General features: G+C 27.4%; 2 protein-coding genes across 2 annotated transcripts; one reads left to right on the forward strand and one right to left on the reverse strand.

Moving 5' to 3' along the window:
• Positions 1–6,352: 6,352 nt before the first annotated feature.
• Positions 6,353–11,593, forward strand: LOC130946501 (auxin response factor 2B). The gene is made up of 15 exons (XM_057875263.1): positions 6,353–6,837; positions 6,985–7,097; positions 7,429–7,524; positions 7,671–7,727; positions 7,833–7,988; positions 8,082–8,166; positions 8,280–8,370; positions 8,466–8,630; positions 8,728–8,847; positions 8,945–9,020; positions 9,106–9,289; positions 9,389–10,323; positions 10,407–10,597; positions 10,692–10,909; positions 11,114–11,593. The coding sequence occupies exons 1-14, from the start codon at positions 6,705–6,707 to the stop codon at positions 10,882–10,884; spliced, it is 2,595 nt and encodes an 864-aa protein (XP_057731246.1). The 5' UTR covers positions 6,353–6,704; the 3' UTR covers positions 10,885–10,909; positions 11,114–11,593.
• A 1,606-nt stretch (positions 11,594–13,199) lies between these two features.
• LOC130946441 (transcription factor SCREAM2-like) lies at positions 13,200–18,531 on the reverse strand. Its single transcript, XM_057875193.1, has 4 exons — positions 17,451–18,531; positions 16,236–16,499; positions 14,611–14,781; positions 13,200–13,515 (listed from the first exon to the last, which is right to left on the reverse strand). Exons 1-4 carry the CDS (start codon positions 18,330–18,332, stop codon positions 13,432–13,434), a joined length of 1,401 nt encoding a protein of 466 aa, XP_057731176.1. The 5' UTR covers positions 18,333–18,531; the 3' UTR covers positions 13,200–13,431.
• Between the last annotated feature and the right edge of the window lie 5,260 nt (positions 18,532–23,791).

Consider the following 23,791-nt stretch of genomic DNA (forward strand, 5'->3'; position numbering starts at 1 on the left):
TAGAGGACGAATTTAGCATTTTACTTTTTTTTATAGGTTATAGTTAGAAAAAAAAAAGTTAAACGCTAATTCTTCTCATATTTTCATTACATATAGCATAAATTAATATTAATTAATAAAAAACTTTTGCTAATCTTCAACGTTGAATTCAATACAAGCTAGGATAGATACATATGTAGTTTTACAACATGCATGTGACGTTTATATATGTTAGAATATGCAAAAATATTTCGTATATACTAAAAATTTACTATTAATAAATTAGTTATTATATATTTATATATTGATTATTTTTTTAATTGAATAAATAATTATCAAAATAATTAAACTGACATATTAGAATAATCAAACTTATAACAAATAAACTAATAATTAAATTTATTTTTAAAAGTATAATAAAAATTTTATGAGATACTAAATATTTGTTTTTATATACGATGATTTATTAGTGATTAATTTTTTATATATGCGTGATATAATTGTAGAATATGTAATTAGAGATTAAATTTTTACATAATGTTAGCATAAAAATCGAAATTCTACACAAATATTAAATTATATATTATCATATTAAAAAATAATTATTTTTAAATAGATTATTTAAAATTTTATTTAAACACATAATATTTAATTGAATTACAGTATTAAAAAGCCTTTTACATTGTCAACTTATTTTCAATATTAAATTCAAATTAAATAATTCATTAAAAACAAAGAAAAACGTAACGTGCAGGTTACATCTCTTAATAGACAAAAACAACGCGTTTATTTATTTATTCATACATAAGGTTCATTCAAGTGTGAAAATAAGATTGAGAAAAAGATTGCTTCTTAATATTTTTTTTTCCTAAAAGAAATGTTGATAAGAATTGTGCTACGTAGAAAGTCACTTATTGCTTTGCATTGAATATATAACTTGAATAAATTTTAGCCTGAATATTTTAGTCTTATATAACACTATGTTAGGTATACATACAAAATTAAACTAAATAAGTTAAATATATGTTAGAATACAAATTACATATTAAAAATGAGTGAAATAACATTTATATTTATATACAACTATATAGTGATGATTTTTTTTTGTACATAGTATTTTTGTCTTTCATATTTATTTATTTTTAATTAAATTTTTAATATGCATGTTAGACAAATAAATTTTTTAACAAAATTTATTATAAGATAAAATGATGAACAATAATTTTTAAAGAATAAAAATTTGTTAGAAAATGAAATTCCCAGTTTAAAATTTTTTTTAGGAACCAATTTGGGTTGTTTACAATTAATTTTAATAAAATGATATGACTAAATTGATGAATTAAAAGAATTATATTAAATTTAAAATTATATTTAAAATTTATTTATGATAAATAAAGCTACTCTGCAGAAACATTGTTTTCTAAGTAAACCTTTATCCTTATAATTATAATTTGACAAACAACAGTACAAACCTCAAATTAGTACAAAGACCCAATTATATATATTTTCTTTAAAAAAAAAGAAAAGATAAGAATAAAAGTCTCCATGACATACATCTTTAAATTATGAATTTATTCATCATAATATATTTTACATCTGGAGACATATAGGCAGTGTACTGTTCTTTATAATGCTTTAAGAGCAAGAAAAAAATTCAGAAAAATTCTTTGTTTTCATATGAATTTCCCCCAAGGGCATTGCACATGCAATATTATGGCTTGGCCTACAAATATATTTTGCCATATGCCCATATCCCTGTGAGCTCCTAATAAGTAAATGTTTCTGTCGGCATCTATATATATATATGATATTTATTTAGACCATTTAATTAATTTCCTAGGAGCTTATATTTGATGCCTCTAGAAACCAGGATATAATAGACTAAATAAGTTTAAGTTATTATAAAATTGTTGAGTTATTATCTATCATACATATAAAATATATGACACGATGAAATATATGAACATATAAATTTTAAATTTTTATACGATATAAAAATATATCATATATATAAAATATAAAATATTTTTTATATAATTATAATGATATTTTAATATTTTATTGATATTAAAATATATATTAAATTTTTAATTATTTTTAATATTTTTATTTAATTATATAAATTATTTAAAATATTTGTTATTTTAATAAATATTAATATATATTATTTTCAAATATGTTTTAAAAATATATATTAAGAATAAGTTTGGACATGCTAACATATGATGATATTTAAGTGTGTCTAAATATATTCAAAAAAAAATTATTTTTTATTAAGACATAATTAAATACAAAAAACATTCATTTCAATGAACATTATATATATCTAAAATATATCTGATATATAGATACGATAACTAAAGAAAATGTCTATATTTCATAGATTATTATTTACCGTTCTTGTTATATTTATTTTCTATTATTTTAGTTTGTTCCAATTTTATAAATGTATATGCGCTAATTTTTCTTAATTATTTCCAAAAGCTTTTGTATCAAATCCATCAATATTCTAGATGACTCAAAATCAAAACCATATTTTATCAAATCTTAAATTTTAAATTCTACGTATTACTTTAATAGATAGTGATGCGATTATAATTTTATTTAAAATGTAAGTCATTGTCGAATTTAATAGACATTATATTATTTGACCTTCTTATTGAATATGATATATAACGCGTGTTACTTTTTAATCTTCCGTGTAAAATATAATAGTAATTATATTTTCCATTTGTACATTAATATTATGTATTTTTAGTTTAAATCCCGAGTATATTCTTAGTAATTTCATTGTTGTCACTCAATAATTTTAAATACATATGTTCGAAATAATAATATTATGTGTATGCTAAAAATTAATTATTTGTATAAAATATATATTAAAATATAAAATACATGTTAAAAATAAATTAAATAATATATTATTTATATATAAATACACTATGACTAATTTAATAATTGATATTTTATATGCACATAACATTTTTATTTATTAAGCTGTTTAAACAAAATGAGTATTTTTATTAAGGATAAATTTGCTAGTTCAATTAAAAAGAGTTGAAATATTTGAAGAAGTTATTCTTTTGATCATACAAATAAATAAAATTATCGTTACAACAGAAGTGGAAGATAACAGCGAATTATATAAATTGCCGTATTTAAAAAAAAAAAACTATTTTCAAAACCATAAATAATTTTATCCATTTAGTTGTGGTTATATCATCAATTGTTAGAAATTGTCGTAAAAACTAATCTTTACACCTCAAATCATGCTCATTGATGAATTGTTAGAATGTAATTTTTTAATAGTCTAAAACCACTTTAAATTGTCGTTATTATAAAAAAAAAACCGCCACTATTGATGTATTTATTACAGTGTATTATATTATAAAATTACTTATTTCGAAATTGTTAGGAATATGAATATTAATGATTATAAAAAGAGTTAAAATATCAAGAACATTTTTTGCGTTTAAAGCGAATTTTTTGTGTATGACTTTTTCTTCTTTTTTGTTTGTGCCTATATATAATCGTATTTCAAGCTTGGATGCTTTATAGTAAATAAGGGCTCAATTTATATATTCTCAACAAGAAAGTATTTATATAAGTATTTAGTGATTCAACAACTTGTATTACTTTAAAATTTTGACAAATACAAAATACCAATGTAAATGATAGTAATGCAAGCGTATGCACCATTTGAATTTATTTGTACTTGTATCACCACATTTCAGGCTCAGAGGCTCTATTATAAATAAAATTTAATTTTGATATAATGATAGTATAAAATATTTTATACAGTTGTATAATTATATATATTTTTTGATTAATCATTCACTTAATTAATATGAAAGATAATTATTTTTATTTATATAACGTTATATAATTAAATACATGTGTAAAATTACTTTATACTAATAGTGCATTAAAATTAAATTTTTATTATATATATTGACAAAAAAATTATATACATTTTTAGTACAAAAAACATAACAAATTTAATTAATTATTACATCAAGAACAATATATATTAATTAAAAAATTTATAACTTTAAAAATTTCCAAATATGAAACTTTAATTGAAATTTAATATAAAACTCTTTATATGATCATATATATAGAAATTAAAGTTGACAGATAAATAAGGAAAGAAAAAAACTACCTTATATACATACAAAAGAAATCATCATCAGTTATGAAGCATTTGCTGACTAGTATATGAGAAGATATTGCATGTATTCATGAACCTACGTCAGCAATATGATCTTGATCAGTAAAGTTAATTAATTAATTAAAACTCTTAATAAGTTTTTTAACTAATTGATTCACATGACAAGGTTTAATTTGTAACAAATTTTGGTAATTTCATAGTAACACACTAACACGGAAATATATAATAAGGGCAATATCTCGTGACGAGATAAAGGAAAGTATTCAAAGTGCAATTTGGACGAGTTGACAATAAATAAAAAGAAAAAGAAAAAAAGAAGAAGCAAACATTAGTAATAATGTGTATATTATATTATATTATATTTTATGATGGGAAATAGTAATTTATTCAACAATTCAACAATAACTACATTAGGATTTCAATAAATTATTTTATTCAGATAGACAATTATTTAAGATTAAATAAATCATTTACCTAATTATCTATACTATTTTGAAATTCTAACTAAGGTAAATTTCTAGTTATATAAAATGTAAAATTGTTTAATGGTAATTACTCATAGCTAATTTGAAAAGAAATATTTATGGTCAAAGGATCAGAATTCAAACTTAAGGAAAAGAAAGGTTTGATTAACAAGTTCTTTTAAAAGGCTGCCATGTTAATAAGTAATAGAAATTTTTTAACTTTAGTTTAATAAATATTAGTAATGGTTTTAATTATCATATATTCTAATGACATATTTTAGAATTACTATTAGTAAAATTTTAAGCATTTTATTTCAATAAAAATATAATTTTGATTCATTAATAGTGTTAAGAATTTTACAAAATTATCAAATTATATTCATAAACTTATATAATGTTTTAAATAATTATGAATTTAGATAATTTTTTAAATAATAAATTTAAAAATTAATTAATTTTTTGATGTGATAATACATGATAAATGTCTTTGTAAAATTTTTGTACACTAGTAATATATGAAAATTAAATTTGTAATAAGTACATAATAAATCCATTAAGCTTAAATTTTGCATATTTATTATAAAAATATTTTTAATTAGTAAACATGCATGTTTAGGATATATATTAACTAAATATATTAGTAAACTAATTTACATCGGTCGAGTAATTAACTCTCTCGTCTATTTAAATAAGTTGAAAGTTTGAACTTTTTAATCCGTATTAAGTTAATTAAGTCTTTAAATAGAATTTCGATTTACAACAAATTAATTCTTAGTGTGAAAACGACGGTACCGTAAAAAAAAACCTAAATCTAAACATAAACCTATTAGCTTTTAGAGAAACAAAAAAAGTAACTAAATATTAATGCTTGTTTGGGTATTATTAAGTTGATAAAAAAATATCTTTAGCGTGTTTGATAAATTTTTAATAATAAAAATAAAAATACTAAAAAAATAAAAAGATTTTTTTTGAAGTTACAATTTATATTTTTTAAAAAATCTTTTTTTAAAAAAAATATTTTTTACAAAATAAATAAATAAAAAATATTTTTATATTATTATATCCAAACATAATTAATAAATAAAATGATATTTTTTACATAATATATTCAAATATAAAATCATTTTTATTTGTTTATAAAATTTTTAAAAAAAATAACTTAAAAAAATATATTTTTTTAGAAATTCAATCAAACAAACCGAAACAAGATAAATTTAAGCTATTTTTACTATATCTTTTGTAGGCTCTTGAATATTATTGTACCTTTTATTTATTGGTGACTAAACGTACTAGTAATTATTAGTGGTAATTGGTAATTACTCTTAAATTTATTACAGTTTAGGGAGTGTGAGAAACACGCGTAGTGAGTTTGGCGATTGGGAATGGGAAGGGTGATGAGTGAGGGGGCGCTGCCCGTTCATAGGACGACAATCCCATTTCCCAATAAAAATACAACTACTTTCTCCCCCCAACACCGTCACCGTCACCGTTTCATCCTCTCTTCTCTCTTGTCCCCTCCCGTCAATCTTGACGCCGTCACTCCCTTCATTCCAGCCGCCCGCTCTCACTCATGGACTCGTCTGTTACAACCGGATATACCCCGTCACAAATCCCCTTCCCCACCGGCACCTGCCAGTTGTGACCCTGATTGGGTTAAGAAATTGACCGCGGTTGAAATTATTGCACGCTGTTTTGACCACTCTCTCTGGTTAAAGTTAAACTCCCAAAAGCACCAACACCACCCAACACCAAGCACCTCTCTCTCTCTCTCTCTTCTTGCTCCTCTCTCCTCTCTTCTCTCTTCTCTCTTCTCTCTTCCTTCTGCTTATTCAGCTTTTTTTTATCCTCTTTGCTTCAACAATTAACCTTAGAAGGGAAAAAACAGACACCAAAGGTTGAATTTTGTTGCTTCTCTTTAGAAGACGAAGAAGAAGAAGAAGAAGAATCTGTGTGGTGTTTTTTGTTGAATTTGAGAGTTATTACTTTCAGTGAAAGGGAGATTTTTTTATTATTTTTAATTTTTATTTTGGGGAATGCGAAGTTTGTGGAAATAGTGTGTTTTGGATGAGAGATCTGTGTTTGTCGGAGAAATGGCATCATCGGAGGCAGCAACAACCATCAAGGTTAATGGTAATTCTCACAACAATAACAACAACAACAACAACTCTTCTGAGCTGAACAACAATGTTCATTCTTCATCTTCTTCCTCCACCTCACCTAAAGGTAAACCCAAAAAAAAAAAAAATACAACTTCACCTCTTTCACTTTCTGTTCTGTCTTTTCTTCTCTCTCTCTTCTCTTGTTTTTTTTTTTTTTTGATTTTTGATTTTTGTGTGTGAGTGTTGGTAACTGTTGTTGTTGTTGTGACAGACGCGGAAGCTGCACTTTACAGGGAGCTATGGCATGCGTGTGCAGGTCCTCTTGTTACAGTTCCAAGAGAAGGAGAAAGAGTTTTCTATTTCCCTCAGGGACACATAGAACAGGTAAATCACAAAAAATAAAAAATCAAATTCATGCTTCATATTCATAATTTTATTTCCATCTGTGCTTTACTATGGTTGGTTTTGAAAAAAATCCCAAAAAAAAAGTTACAAAATTTCCTAGTGGAGCTTGAGCTCAGATTTGGTCAAAATTTGCAACTGCTTCACTTCAGTTTTCTTCAATTTCAGCTAGATGGCTTCAATTTCTTTTTTTTTTTCAAGAAATAAAAGAAAAATTGTTTTTGGGTTTTGGGATTTCTTTGAAGTTTGTGTTTTTGGGGTTTTGTTAACTTATGAGGGGTGTGTGTTTGTTTTTGGTGGCACATGAAATTAGGTGGAGGCGTCAACAAATCAGGTGGCTGACCAACACATGCCTGTGTACGATCTTCCTTCCAAGATCCTTTGTCGGGTCATCAACGTGCAGCTCAAGGTAGTGTTCCTTGATCCATGTTATGCTATGCTAATTTTTCGGTCCTTGGAAAGAAAAATAAATAAAGAATTCATGTGCTTTTTGAACCAACCAATCCTCTCTGGTGTTGTAAGCTTATGAAGAATGTCATGTTATGTTTGTTTCAGGCGGAGCCCGACACGGATGAGGTGTTTGCCCAGATTACCTTGCTTCCAGAACAAAATGTATGTTTTCTCAGCTTTGTTGTTTAGTTTTGGAAAATTATGGAATATGGCTCTTGTGATTTGCTTGTTTTGGTTTTGGTTTTGAATGTTGTGTTGTGATGGCAGCAAGATGAGAATGCGGTCGAGAAAGAGCCTCCACTGCCACCACCACCGCGCTTCCATGTACATTCATTCTGTAAGACGCTGACCGCATCTGATACAAGCACCCACGGTGGGTTTTCCGTTCTGAGGCGACATGCTGACGAGTGCCTTCCTCCCCTGGTTTGTTTTTTCTTGTTCTTTGTTGTTCTTGTGCTTAGATTCTGTTGTTTGTTGTGGCTACTGATGGGGAGGGATTGCTCATCTTTTTGATAGGATATGTCAAAGCAGCCGCCTACCCAGGAATTGGTGGCGAAGGATTTGCATGCGAATGAATGGCGATTTAGGCACATATTCCGAGGTATTCTGATGATAATTTTATTTCAAGTTTTATAGTCTTATTCACATATCGTGTGTTATGTCCTTTTCCTGTCTTGTGCTTGGATTGTGACTGACAACTTCATGGAATTGCAGGTCAACCTCGGAGGCACTTGCTTCAGAGTGGCTGGAGTGTTTTTGTTAGCTCCAAGAGGCTAGTTGCTGGGGATGCCTTCATATTCTTAAGGTTTGTTCGTATGTTAATTGGCTTTTTAGACTGCACTTGTTTGCTGCCTTTTTGTGTTTTCCATTTGGGGGTGGTACTAATTTAAGAACTTCCAGAGGTGAGAATGGGGAGCTTCGTGTGGGCGTACGGAGAGCGATGAGACAGCAGGGGAATGTCCCATCCTCGGTTATTTCTAGCCACAGTATGCATCTTGGGGTTCTTGCAACTGCTTGGCATGCCATCTTGACAGGAACCATATTCACTGTTTATTATAAACCGAGGTTTGTGACTTCAAATTATGTCTATTCATGAGTGTAATCTTTGTATTTAATTTCCCAGAGCAGGGTCAACTGAAGTTCGATTGGTACTTTTTTGCAGGACTAGTCCTGCTGAGTTCATTGTTCCATACGACCAATATATGGAATCTCTAAAGAATAATTACACCATAGGGATGCGGTTTAAAATGAGGTTTGAAGGTGAAGAGGCTCCGGAACAGAGGTATGAATTCTTGGATAAACCGAGGAGTATGTTTGGTTGTTTAAGATACAATTTGAATGGGCAAAGATTCCTTACATGTCTTGTTATATAATTGTAGGTTTACTGGTACCATTGTTGGAATAGAAGATGCTGACTCAAAAAGGTGGCCTGAATCAAAATGGAGATGCCTCAAGGTGTGCATCTCTAGTATTATATTATACGCATGATTGTTAAAATTAATTGAAGCATGCTTTAACGAAGTTGCTATGTTGTGTTCAGGTGAGATGGGATGAAACATCTAACATTCCCCGTCCAGAGAGGGTTTCCCCTTGGAAAATAGAGCCTGCTCTTGCTCCTCCAGCTCTGAACCCTCTTTCAATGCCCAGGGCTAAAAGGCCTCGATCTAATGTACCTAATGTACCAATTCAATCATCCCAAGATTCTTCTGTTCTAACTCGAGAAGGTATGGCTATCTCGCTTTGAATATTTGATGTTCTAAAGAATTTCTCTTTTCATAAGCATGTGTTTATCTGAATCCCTTGTGTTTTTGGGTGAATTACAGCATCGTCTAAAGTAAGCGCAGACCCTTCACCAGCAAATGGATTCCCAAGGGTCTTGCAAGGTCAAGAATTCTCGACCTTGCGTGGCAATTTCGCAGAAAGTAACGAGTCCGACACAGCTGAGAAATCTGTTGTTTGGCCACCTGTAGATGATGAGAAAGTTGATGTTGTTTCAATGTCACGGAGGTATGGTTCAGAGAACTGGATGTCAATGGGAAGGCATGACACGTCCTATTCAGATCTTCTTTCAGGCTTTGGGGCCAGCGGAGATCCGTCCCATCCATCCTTGGGAGATCAAATGGGTGGACCTGTGGCCTACTCTGCCAGAAAGCATGTGTTAGATCACGAAGGCAAACTTAATGTGCATCATCCTTGGCCAGCAATGTCCTCAGGTTTTTCACTAAACCTCTTGGAGCCTAGTACGAAAGAATCTCCACGCGGCAGCGAAACACCTTACCAAGCTCGAGGGAATTTGAGGTACGGCTCATTCAGTGAATATCCGGTCATTCCTGGTCACAAAGTTGAGCATCCACATGGAAAGTTGATGCTGCCACCACCCCCAACTCAATACGAGAGTCCTTGTTCAAGAGACCTTATGTCCAAACCAATGTCAGCGAAAACATATGAGACAGCAAAACCAAAAGAAGGTGACTGTAAGCTATTTGGCATCTCACTTATCAGTAGCCCTACTGCTGCACCGGAGCCTTCTGTATCACATAGAAGTGGGACGACTGAGCCAGCTGGTCAAGCACATCTCAAATCACACCACCAACGCACTTCTGAAAATGATCAGAAAACAGAACAATCAAAGGGCTTGAAATCGGCAGATGGTCAAGTTATTGTTGATGACCATGACAAACCGTCAAAAACTTCCCAGGTGCATCTTAAAGATGGTCAGGCCAAACCACTAAGCAGCTCAGCTAGGAGTTGCACTAAGGTAAGTAACTTCCCTGTCAAGGTAACGATTGGTTAAAGGCTAGAAATTTGTATAGGAAAAATAGTTGAAAATGTTTATTTCAGGTCCACAAGAAGGGGATTGCGCTTGGTAGGTCTGTGGATCTGACAAAGTACAGCAACTATGATGAATTGGTTGCTGAATTGGATCAGCTGTTTGAATTTGGAGGTGAATTAATGTCAACAAGAAAGGATTGGCTTATTGTCTACACTGATAATGAGGGTGACATGATGCTCGTCGGGGACGATCCATGGCAGTAAGTATCTATCTAAGCGATTATATTTGCAATCTGCCCTATATTAGATGATTATATTAACATATATATATTCTCTCTTGGAAAACAATACCAGGGAGTTCTGTGCCATGGTTCGCAAAATTTATATCTACCCGAAAGAGGAGATTCAAAAGATGAGCCCAGGTACCTTAAGTTCAAGAAATGAAGAGAATCATTCAGCTAGTGAAGGAACTGAGGCAAAAGAAGTCAAAAGTCAGCTGCACCAGAAGTTAAATTCAGAAAGTGTGGCTACGGTCCACGATAATTAGTAGCTTGATTACTTATAACTTCCAGGTAACTTTGCCATACCTACGATTGATCTTGGGACTCGATTCAACAATGTTAGCTGTTATGAAAAAAATGCTTGTCATGAGCATGCACAACCACCACTCATTCTTGATTTATGACCTATAAACATTATAAATGACCACCAGAATTTCACAATGTTTTAAGAGTTACTGTTCTAGTATCTTACGGCGTACATCTTGTGATTCGCAGATTCAGGGCTGGAAAATACGGGACCGTAAAATTCTGCTTTTCGGTTGGAGAATATGGCCTGAAGAACTTTTAATTAACTGTTGTTTGCTTTTGAAGTGACTTTGTGGAATCAGAATATGGATGGCATTTGAACTGAGTATCCATCCAATTTTGGACATAATCCTGGAAGTTAGTAGAGAGTATGTGCATCATGCCAAATTATACACTCCCTAGTAGTACTAGTGTTGTAATCATTGTGTTTTAGAGCAAAGGTATGATATGGGGTGATATCATAAAAACCTTGCATTTTTTTATCAACAACAATCCTCTACCATTTTAGCAGTAGTATTAGTAGTAGTAGTTGTACATAGTTTGTTTTTCACTCCTTCCCTCTGAACAGTGAACACCTCCAACCCCATTAATGTAATGAAGTTCATTAATACAAGGGAGGGAGCCTTATGTCTTATGGTTGGAAAACTAAGTTTATCTGATGATTTTTAATTTGGTTGTCTCATAATTAAAATCCTAGTTTGGGAGATGGAAAGCTATTGTGGATATCCATCATCCAATTTGCATATTTTGCAACCTGTATAATGAAATTTTGCTCAGCTTCAAATCATTTGTATCTTGGTCTATATTATGAGTTTAGGTAGGAAGGGTCATTATCTTAAAAATAAAGGGTGTGTGGATAAATCTGAAATCGTTTTCAAGTGTTTTGATTTGAAAATAATAATATCTTAGTGATGAAAAGTACTTGTTGTTAATCCTTATGATGACACTTATTACCTGTGTGGTCCTTGCATAGCTAGCTGGATATTTTGAGAGGTGATTACGTGATAAAGCCTCTTTCTGGAAAGCACAATGGTTAAAGGGTCAGATTGCTGATTTTCTTCAAAAGTGAAAACTACTATGGTGTATAGTGTGTACTGTAATGGCACGTTACTAACGGACCTCATTGTTTTTCAGTGGTCGGTGCTTTAGAAACCTTAGCCCCAAGGAATTACATCATTTTCATGTTTCTTGCATAAGAAGAGACTCCACTTGAGAGTGTGATAGTGCAAGTAACCTTTAGTTTCGCCAATTTTTCTGCAATAAAATGGCACTATTTTCTTCTTACCTTTGGGCTTGAAAAGGGAAGATATACTTGCTCCCTTTGATTCCAAATAAATTCCGAATTTCTAATCAACTTGTATTGTTCGATTAATCAGTTCATTTTTTCACCTAACCAAGTGTTAAAAGTTTAAATATTATATTGTATATACAACAATCTATTAGTCAAGCAATTGATTACGTGTGTAAGGTTTTTTATTTATTTTTTAATTGTAGGAAAAAATAGGACATATTTAACAAAGTTTTAGTGTGTCATAATTGTATATTTAAAAAGGTTTAATCGGTATTTTGCACATAATTTAAAGTCTTGGGAAGTATAGTATACTATACATATTTTTGGATCATTTGCACATTTTGAGAAGTTTATGGTTGTTTTGCATGTTTTTGGAGTAGGGTTAAAGTGATAGTGTAAAGCTCAAAAGTAAAATGCAATTACCCGTTTTTGAAAATTTACTTGGTTTAAAATTTCTATTTAGAAAATTTGCACAATCTCTTATGTTCATTTAAAATTAAGAAATTTTCAACCCTTTTTGTAATCTATTTGAACATCTAACTAAAATGAACAATATTACGTATATACAAAAAATCAACCATCATGTATTTGTATGTATATATATACATGTGTTTCAAAATGTATATTTCATATTTTGACATGTATCATATTCGGATGATTAATTTAGTAGTTGATTTTAATGTATATATAACATGATCGAACTACAGTTATATATTAATATGGGCCAAGAGCGCGCCATAAATTTGTGAAAACTATGGGGCAAAAATAAGGAGACAAAGTCACTAAAACTTTTGTCCGTTTGGGAAGCTTATAAAAAGTGATTAATAGGGTTAGACACCAGTTCCACTTGAAAACCTATTTTCATAAGAGGCGATGGACTTAGTTAGAACTTGTAAAATGATCTACCTAGGGTTGAAGAGGAGCATGGAAAATGTAGCCAACATTGTAAATGCAATTAAAGAGGTACATTTTCATGTGAAAAGAAAATTTCTTCCAAATCAGCCTTACTTAAAATTGAAATCACTAAAGCTAGTAGTTTCATACTTCATACAACTTGAACTATGGGCATTAAGTAAAGCGGAAATTAAAAAAAAAAACTAACAATTTATTTAATCTCGATAAAATTATCGATATTTGAATATTACTATTAGAAATTCGACCAACTCGACCCGAATACAAACTAGTTAAATGAGAATATTTTTGGACCAAAAGAGAGTTAGATGATGGCAGGGTACCCAGCTGTATCCAAGAGCACTGCCTTGATTTGCTCTGGATGCACATCTTGACCTTCTTTGCATTGCTGGGAAGAGAGGAACAAATGTATGCTTAGGGTTTACATTTAGAAAATTAAAGAAAAAACTACTTAATGACCAAACAAAAAAGAAAAAAAAAGAAAAAAACTACTTAAATGAAAAATATTTTAGCATCTACAAATGTTTTAGCATTTTATTCCTCTATGACTCTATCTACTATTATTAGATAAAATATGAAATTTATCTTTTGGGAATTTTATATCCTATAAAGTAGAAAAATATGTTTTTTTTTTTTACCAGAATAACTTTAATGCAGTGCTTTTTTGAATTTTAAATTTGACATGTACAGAAAATGAACTGTTTCCAAAAATTTCACTTTGTACTGAAAAAATGATTGATGAAATGAGATGGTTTCAGTATAGAAAGATGGTATTATTTTGGTGAAAAATTAATTAAATTTTATTATTTTGTATAACTATTTTTGTTTATTTTTTTAATCAAAATCAAATATTAAAATGACAAATCTTATATCTAATCTCAAATAATTATTTATGATATCTAATTTTGTAAATACTAATGTGTCATTTTATAAAATTTAAAACCAAATAAAACTAAAATCGAATATTGAAGATGCCTTAATATACACACTAACTAGATTAATTAGTAGATTGTACAAAAAGTTGACTTGTGACTAATAGCATGAGAATGCAACAGGCACAATAGTTTGATATTAATTTCAATATAAGTGGTTGTGGTAATAATCAAATAAAGTTGAAAATATATAAAACGGAAATTTTAAAAATATTTTTAAGTTTTATTTTGTTTTAATTTTGTCTAAAAGTTTTTTATTTGTATCAAATATATTCTTGGTAACTAATTTTTTAAAAAAATTAGGAACAATTCAATAATAATTTCATAAAAACAACCTTTAAAATAAATAAATTAAGTATAATTTTTATGCATTATTATTAGATTGATCTTAAATTTTTTAAAAATTTAACTGTCAAAGATATATTTAGTACAAATAAAATTTTTTTGGACAAAACTAAAATAAAATAAAATTTAAAAATATTTTTAAAATTTTTGCTAAACTTCAAAAACAAAAAATATACTATGCTCTGTATAAAATATTAGTAAAGTACCTCAGCTCTGAAAATATCCAAAGCAAAACCATTGAAACAGCTGATAACAGCTTGCTGAATGTCTAAGCCAAGTGTGTCCAATGCCCTCATTGTTGACAGCAGAAGCCCTGCTTTCCGACCACAAAACATGTGAATGTTCACTGCCCTTCCTTCTCTCAACCTCACCTCAACCTACACATACATATTAAATTAATTAATTAATTGCATTATCACATTATCCATGATAACAAAAATTCCATACTAAATAATATTTTTTTCCCACGTTTATACTCCAATCCGACAGGGTAAAGACTAATCTGTTATGTATCTGAATTCTATTTAAGAATCTATCAGTGGCTAATGGAATGCTGCATAATACATACACAGGCGAGATTTGAACCTCCAACGCTTGTTTAATTACTCGACTAACCTAAGTTAGTTTTATACTAAATAATTAATCCTACTAATATAATGGATAATATTTGCACAGCCATTTTGAATTTTTTATTGTTTATATTGGACTCATATAGTTGATTATTACTAATACAAATGGTTAGTAACTATATGATGTAAAGTAAAAGCTTTATTTCTTAAAAAACATTAACAATGTTTTAATAGCGAGGAAAAAATGTTTCTATAACCCATTTTGTATATTTATTAGGAAATTTATTATTTTATTGTTATTGATAAACTATGATTATCTAATATTTCTATTAAATGATAATGGGATAATAACTACTTCGTTGGTTTTTATTTTTATTTTTAGAATTTTATGAACTAAAAATTAAAAATACTGAAAACAACAAAAAATTATTCTGATTTTTTTAGTTTTTCTTTTAAAATATTCTAAAAATAAAAATAGAAATCAGCCAAACCTTAAGTTTTTCACCAACTTGAATACACGTACAATAATGAGATATTCTATACCTACTCAAATAAATATAGATAGGATGGTCAATATATATATATATATATATATATATATATATATAGGTAAATATACTTTTCTGTCTTTAAAATTTTCAAAACATTATTCTATAATCCATAATCTCATATTTCTTTTTATAATAATGTTCCTGCATCGTGAGTCTCAATAAAGACACTACATTTTAAGATATCTTTAATATCATTTTTACTTAGACAAAATTATTGAATAAAAATTTATTTTTTTCTTTAATATTTATATTTAATTTTAATTTTATTCTTAGTGTTTGATTTTAATCTTACTCGTATCATTTCAATTAATAATTTTATTATACTTCTAAATATTAATAATATATGATAGGACAATCTTAGTACCCATTTTAGTGACACATTATCTTAAGAATTGTCACGTATTAGTTCTATGTCAGTCGTATAAGATTACAATGTTAGCATGCTAGTGAATAATGTTAACTTTTAATAAACTCACAGTTATAACTCAAATATTATAATTTTTTTATTTTTATTTAAAAGCTAACTTAAAGAAAAAATATTAACTTTTAATAATATAATTTAAACATATTTAAAATATTGTAAAATTGAAATAAATTAAACATTTAAAATAAAACAAATATATATATATATATATATATATTAGCATATATAGATAAGTAGAGAAGAGAAGAAAGTGTAAGAGATTGGAGAAAGAAATTAAAGGAGGTTACCCTAGGAGGTTGAGCATTGGGACTAGGAAGTGAAGAGGGGCAAATCTCTTCTTTAATGCGGGTTGGGAGTGATGGTGGAGTTGGTGTCAATGGATAGAAGCTTGATGAGGCTACTACTGTTGGTACTGCTGTCATGACTGAACCACTTCCAGAATTAGTTGAAGTTGATGATGATGATTCCAATTCATTATGAAGCTCATTGATTCTCTGCAGCAACTCCCTCAGATATTCAATTGCATCTCCTAATATTGAAGCCCTGTCCATCTATAATATATATACACTTTTCTCATTTATTAATCAAATAAAGCCTTCCAACAATAATGTTATATAGTTATATATTTTAGCTAAGTTCTAAGTATGGTTCCCTTCAAATAATTATTGTCCTTAAATTGGACAATAGAGATCAAGTTCTTTAAACCAATTTATTAATTAAGGTCATGTTAATTTTTGGTTTTACACGATATATATTCTATTTAAGGTTAGGTTAGTTGACCGTCTTCGGAGATACTAAAAAATTAAATATGTTAATTAAACTATTACAAAAATAAGTTAATAAAAAGAAATAAAATATTTTGATTTCACTAAGAAATTAACCCTTTTTTTACAACAATCAACAAAATAAAGAATTAATAAAAACTAAAAAATATCTACTAATGATCAAATTTTTCCCAATTTTTTCTTTTTGTTTTAGAAGTTTAAATTCTTAACACGTTCCATCACTATTCTTGTAAGAGCCTCTTCTAATTGAATTTTGTATAAATATTTTTCTATTTGAGAACCAAACAAGAATCGAATTTTACCTTTTCATCCTTCTATATCAAAAAATTATTCATCTAACAAATTTAAATAAAATATTATTATTATATCTCTAACACAAATGTTACCAAATATTTAATTTGAATTAAAAACTTTGATTAAGAAATTAAATTTATAATAAAAACTTAAATACAGTTAACTTTAAGTTAATTCATTATGTATAGTTAATTTATTAATAATTTGATAGGTTTGTCATGTAACAAATTATCAATTTCATTAAATTAACCGTTTAAGAATTTTCACTTTAAATTTATTTATTATAAAAAATAAAAACTCAAATACAATTAATTTTATGTAAAGTTAATAATTAAAAATCGTTAAATATTAAATTAATTAAATTTTCATCTAATAAATCTCAGTTATCAACTCCATAATTTGGAGGAGAAGAAAGAGTCTTACCTTGCTAATCTTTGGAACAACAGACCGGAGCATGTAGAGCCTATCATTGAGCTTCTTCCGGCGACGCCGCTCCGCCATCAAGTTCTTGGCCGGCATCCCTTTCTTATTCTTGGCACCACCTCCTTTCTGATTATTCTTCTTGTTATTGGTTTCAACCAAGTCATCGCCGGAATCATAGTTGAATGCCGATGACCCGTCAAAGCTTCCATTATCTTCCATCTCCATCACCACCTTTCTCTTCATACTATTCTTATTATTATCATCTTCTCCAAGAACACCACCTTGTTGTTGTGATGAGGAGTTGTTTTTTCTGAGTGCTGCTCTCTTCTGAAACAGAGTTGGTTGTGCTCCAGATGGAGGTAGAGAATCATCAAGGGGCCTCAGAATCTTGGATCTGTTGAAGAACAATGGTGGTGCTGGTGCTGGTGCTGGTGCGGGCTTTCCAGAAGAAGAACAAGAACCTAGTTCCTCCAAGTTGTGATGATGAAAACCTCCAAAATCAGTAGTGGCGGTTATGGAAGCTTGATGAGGGTCAAGGAAGGAAGCCATGGTAGGCATGTCAAATGGGTTTGGTGGAGGAGGAGGAGGGAGAAAGCATTGAAGGTGTGATGACGAAGAAGAAGAAGAAGAAGAAGAAGAAGAAGAAGATGAGTGATGATGAAGGAGTACGAGGTTGTTGTTGTTGGTGGTGTCTGGTTCAGGGAAGAAGTTAGACATGTCTCTCATCATGGTCATCATCATCATGATGTCATTGACATCATCAACCTCCATGAAAGGCATGTTATTGTTGAAAGAACATAGGGAAGTGAAATCATGGTCGTTGTGGGTTTGTTGTTGGTGTTCTGTCTCAGCTTCCATTGATGCCCAAGACGACGACATCATCGTCCTTTGTCACAAAACAAAGAAAGAAAGGAAATGGTTATTAAATTGTGAGAGAGAAGCAAGTAATTAAGAAGAGTTAAAATTAAGGATGAGTTGCACAGGGAAAAGGGAATGCATTGCCTTAGCTTTTTTCTTTCTTTTCTCCCTCTCTTTCTCCTTTGGATCCTCTCTTTAATTGGGAGTTTGAATTTTGGTAGATTATGCCTTCACGCCAAAATAATATTGTGAATTATTAGATGAATTGATATATTTGACTAAATATATTTAATTAATTATCTAAAAATTTATAATATCATTTTTATATAAAAATATTATTATATGAGTATTTTTTTAAAATTTTATCTTATATTTATAATAAATAATTTATTAATTAATGATAACTTTTTTAAATAAAATTTAAATTTATAATAAATTAATTTTTGATTTATTACGCTAAAAAATATTATAGAAAACCAAAATTTAAAATTAATATAAAAATATGTTTATATAAAAATAATATTTAAAAAAGTTTCGGTACACATTCAATTAATTTTAAATTCAAATTCATTAAAGTCATTTAATTTATACTGCTGGGTTTCACCTTCTTTTTCTTTCTCCTCTTCCTTCTTCTTTTTCTTCTTCTCCTTAGTATTCTCTTTTTTCTTCATTTTTTTTCATTATTGTTATCGTCACCACCATTATACCACCACATCTATTTTTTCTTTCTCCTATTTCTTTTTTATTTAAATTTTTTTGATATTCTCATTCTTTTTCTTCTTTCTCCTCCATCATTATTATCGTCATCACTAACACCACTGACACTTTACTAATATCTTGTCATCTTTGTTGATTCTAATTATCTGTGGTGATCAAATGAATCGAAAATATTATCAAAACGAAACCATTTTATAATACCAAATGAATAGAAAATTGTCCATTATATAAATTCAAATTCGATGATAACGATGACAATGATACGTATTAGAAGAAGACAAGGACGATAACGACGACGACGACGATGATGATGGAGGAGAATGATGAAAAAGAAGGAGGAGACAAAATTCCAATTATATAACGTTACATCAGTAACCGTGTGAATGATCATCTAAGAGAATTAATATGATTGTATAAAATTGTAAAATGTTTTACAGTGGATCAAAATTAAACTCTTTTAATTATATTCACATAATACATGATACATATTTAATTATATTTAATTATAAATTTGTTGAAAAAATAGAGTATTTAGACTTTACTACACATAATATTGCTTTATGCTTAAATATACCAGGCCAAAACAATGAACACTTTAAGCTAAAGTGCCGCAAAAGTAGCAATCCTAATTAATTAGAAAAAAACAATAATGATACGCGTAAATGTAATAGCTTTGATGTTAATTTATAGTATTTCAAACTTATAGATTTATCAAAAAATTTTACAAGTATTAGAATTAGTTAGACTCATTCATAATTTGTATGTATAATTATTCTTAGAAATAATTCATTATTTTACAATTTGTAGGTTGGATATTAGTTGGGTTTGTTTATAAAGACAAAATACTAAAATACGAACAAAATATAAAATTGTGTTTAACAAATAAGATATAGACAAAAATATTATGTTTTGACACACTAAATTAATATATTTTGTATTCTTTTTAACAAAATAAATAAAAAACATAAAAATACTAAATGGAAATAGAATTTATTTTTTTATTTTTTCTTTTATATCACCATTAAATTTTTATAATTATATTTTTATTATTTTTTATTTTAAACTTTGTGTGAAAATAAAATAAAAATAAATTAAACTTTTTATTATTTATTCTATTTTATAAGCAGTTTATTATTAAATAAAATATAAAAATACTAATTTTATATATCTATCGTTTATATTTTATTATTAGTGTCTTATATTATTTTATGTTCAAAACCAAATTTAATTATGTTAAGTCAATTTATTTTAGAATTATGTTAAAAGTTATCTCATAGATTTTCTTTTTCATAAGTAGTAGAAATGTTAAAACCATGTGCTTTAAACTTTTAGAATTGTAATTCAAAATATTTTAAAAGCTAACTAGAGATTTTAATTATCTCCCATGTATGTTAAAGATTATAATAATATTCTTTTTATTTTTAACTAAGTCTTATTTTTTAAATATTATTTATCTACAAATAATTGTCTACTTAGAAAATCAATGTAACTTAACTTTTTCATTCCAATTATACCTTACCAAAAACCAAAAACCAACATTAATATACCTCTTCTTCTTCTCTCTGTTCCTTTCTCTTTTGTCTTCTTGCTTCTTCTTTTTTAGAGACGACAATGGAATGAATAAATGTGAATTTTTGCATTACCCAATCTCATTCTATCTTATCTTATTCTATATGAATCTTACATCTTACATGCATTACTATTTGTGATTTGTGCACTTCCTATAACCTCTTAAAATTATTTATCTATTGACTTTTATATTTTAACTTATATATACATACATCTATATTAAGGTGGATATATTTGTGTGAAATCATTTATTCTAAAAATTTAAGTTGATAAAAATAATTAGATAATATAAATAGTTATATTTTTAATATTTTTTTTAAAATAAGAGTTTCTTTTAGATTTACTTAATTTTTGCGTAGGCTTTCTTTTTTTTATTTATCTTGTACTATTTTTTTTACAGGTTAATAGTCAAGTTAATCGCTGAAAGATAAGGTATTTTTTAAATTCGTATCAAAAAGATTTTTCAATTAAATTGATCATTTAAAAATTACGAAATATCTGTCCTTTAGTTATTCCACTCACAATTTTCGTCAATAATTGATGATATGAAATGTTAACTAATAGCATACATGACACATAACATGTTCAATTAGACGTTGACTAAATATATTTACGAAAATCTATCAATTTAGTCACTAGATTATATTAAGAATAGGATTTTTGTAATTGATAAAAATAACTAAATTAATAATTTTTCATAAACATATTTGGTCAATATTCAATTAGATATATCAGGTATTATATATGTTATCAATTAACGTTTTACAACATCAATCTTTGAAAAAAATTGTTAATGGAGTAACTGGAAGATAAATATAATTAATTCGTAATGTTTGAAGGACCAATTTGATTGAAAAAATCTTTTAGAGATAAATTTAAAAAATATCTTATTTTTAATGAACTAATTTGACTATTAATCTTTTTTTTTCTTTACTTTTAGAATTTATTAAAGATCGAATTTTTGATCTTTTGAATATAAAACTTTAATAGCATGCTATAAAACTACTCATTTTAAAAGTATAAAGTGATAGAGTATTGATGTTTATTTGAATATTTTAAAGATTTGTGAATATATGATAAATAAATCTAGCATATTTTTATTTCTACTTTCGGATGTTCTTATACATATATAATTTTATAATTTTAAATATTTATTTGGATGTTACTATGAGTTAAAAATGAAACTGAAAAAAAAAACTTTATGAATTACTTTTCAAGTTTTAGGGTATTTTAATTTTTTCTTCAATTCAATTAGACGAAAAAATATAACACTTACACTTTGTTTAGATGAAAGATGGAAAATAAAAGAAAATAAAATAAAATAAATAAAAAAAGGAAAATAAAAGAAAAGTTGAGAGGAAAATTTAGGAATAGATCCCATATCACTGTTTTTTTTTTCTTTTTAATTTTTATTGTCATCCAATTAATAAAAAAAATTTCTTTTTTTTTTGTATTTTTCTTCCTTGCATATTTTCTATTGACAGTGTGTTAATAAGAAAATCAAAATGCGTATAAATATCCATCGTACATAACCAAGTGAAAATAATTATGGAATGAAAGACATGTATATCATATTCCCATGTATAATATGATTAATATCTTCTATATATGAAGCCTAGCTATGAGTGACATTTGTTGCAAATTGCAATACTTTGAAGTGGATGAGGTTGACTACTTGAGATGCAATAATTATGATCTTGACATTGAAATTAAATTTCTTGCTGAATCAAACCCTACACTTACCAGAACGTACAATATAATACACTCTCAACTCTCAAGTATCTCGTGAAGCTTTTCTGCTCACCGCACTTATTGTCCAATCCAAACTTGTTTTATTATTTTCTTTCTCAACCTCCCTATGTACTGTGTATAAATGTATTTTGGGAGAATCACAAATAAATGATTTTTTGATTTGTGAACATTTAAATTTTATAAAAATTTAAAAATATATTTAAATTTTTTAATTTTTTTAAAATATAAATATATCGATTTCTCATTTTTATTTTAGTCAGTCAAAACTAACGAATAAATTAAATATGACTTAAATTTTTTGTGTTTAGATTTTAAAATTTAATAAATTAGACTAAAAAATTAATGTATTTAAATTTTGAAGAAGTCAGAAATTTAAATTTATTTTTTAATTCTCAAAAACTTAAATATTTACAAAGTAAAAAGTTAGAGATCAATTTGTCCTTTTCTTATATACTTTTTTCATAATGTTTACAAAAATAATTTAAAACATATTCTTTATATTTAATGATAAAAATTCAGATACATTTAATTTTATTTAAAGTTGATAATTGAGAATTGTTAAATAATTTAATAAATTTGATTAAATTATCATCTAATAATTCTTTACTATCAACTTCACATAAAATTAACTGCATTTAAATATTTGTTATATTTAATTTGTATCAATTTTACATCCAATAACGCATGAAGATAAAGTTACAAATATGACTTAATCTTCATACTGACTATGTCCTTCACCTGTTTACAAATAGATATTTACATGTATAAAAATTTAGTGTTTAATTACTAAAACTAATTAAATAATTAATATTTAATTTAAAATAAAAAATTAATAAATTTTAAATATTTAAAATTTATTATAAAAAATAAGTTCGACAAATTAAAGGTACAAATAATTAAGTATAAGGAATTTGGCCTTACAAATCTCAGCAACTTATTGAGATTGCTTCATTACTAATCTAGTGACTAACATGGAGCCCTGACAAAATTTTTAGCCTAACCAAATTCCAACTTTCTATATTTCCAAGTCATAATAATCTTGTCGAATGAAACAAAATAAATTTTAGAAGAACTTTTAAATTTTCTTACAAATACTCGAGATAAAAACATATTTTACTTTATTAAAGATTGAGAATGAAGAAACTATTTTTTATTCTTTTTTTTTTTCATTCAACAATCAGCCAATATTTTTTTATTTCTTCAAATTTTTCTTTTTCTTTCTTTAATCTTTATACCCATCTATTATTTTGTTGGACGAAAAAAAATATTTTCTAAAAGAGTTATTTAAAAAAACAATAATATATTGTCTTTGGTTATCTGCCAATATAGCTAAACTCTTTTATTTAGTTTATATATCATTTTTTTATAAAGAAAAATTTTGTAAATAAATGCCTCATCTAATAGTGTTAAGTATAATAAATTGACTATTTTTTTTTTAGAAAAGA

The sequence above is a fragment of the Arachis stenosperma genome, chromosome 8 (assembly GCF_014773155.1).
Source record: "Arachis stenosperma cultivar V10309 chromosome 8, arast.V10309.gnm1.PFL2, whole genome shotgun sequence".
In the NCBI taxonomy this organism is placed as follows: Eukaryota; Viridiplantae; Streptophyta; class Magnoliopsida; order Fabales; family Fabaceae; genus Arachis; species Arachis stenosperma.

Excerpts from the sequence above, each read along its gene's own strand:
- LOC130946501 (XM_057875263.1), top strand. The coding sequence starts at position 6,705 with ATGGCATCATCGGAGGCAGCAACAACCATCAAGGTTAATGGTAATTCT. Across the intron at positions 7,098-7,428 it reads CTCAGGGACACATAGAACAG|GTGGAGGCGTCAACAAATCA; the intron begins GTAAATCACAAA and ends ACATGAAATTAG. Across the intron at positions 7,728-7,832 it reads CCTTGCTTCCAGAACAAAAT|CAAGATGAGAATGCGGTCGA; the intron begins GTATGTTTTCTC and ends TTGTGATGGCAG.
- LOC130946441 (XM_057875193.1), bottom strand. The coding sequence starts at position 18,332 with ATGATGTCGTCGTCTTGGGCATCAATGGAAGCTGAGACAGAACACCAA. Across the intron at positions 16,500-17,450 it reads TTGTTCCAAAGATTAGCAAG|ATGGACAGGGCTTCAATATT; the intron begins GTAAGACTCTTT and ends TATATATTATAG. Across the intron at positions 13,516-14,610 it reads TGGATATTTTCAGAGCTGAG|CAATGCAAAGAAGGTCAAGA; the intron begins GTACTTTACTAA and ends CTCTCTTCCCAG.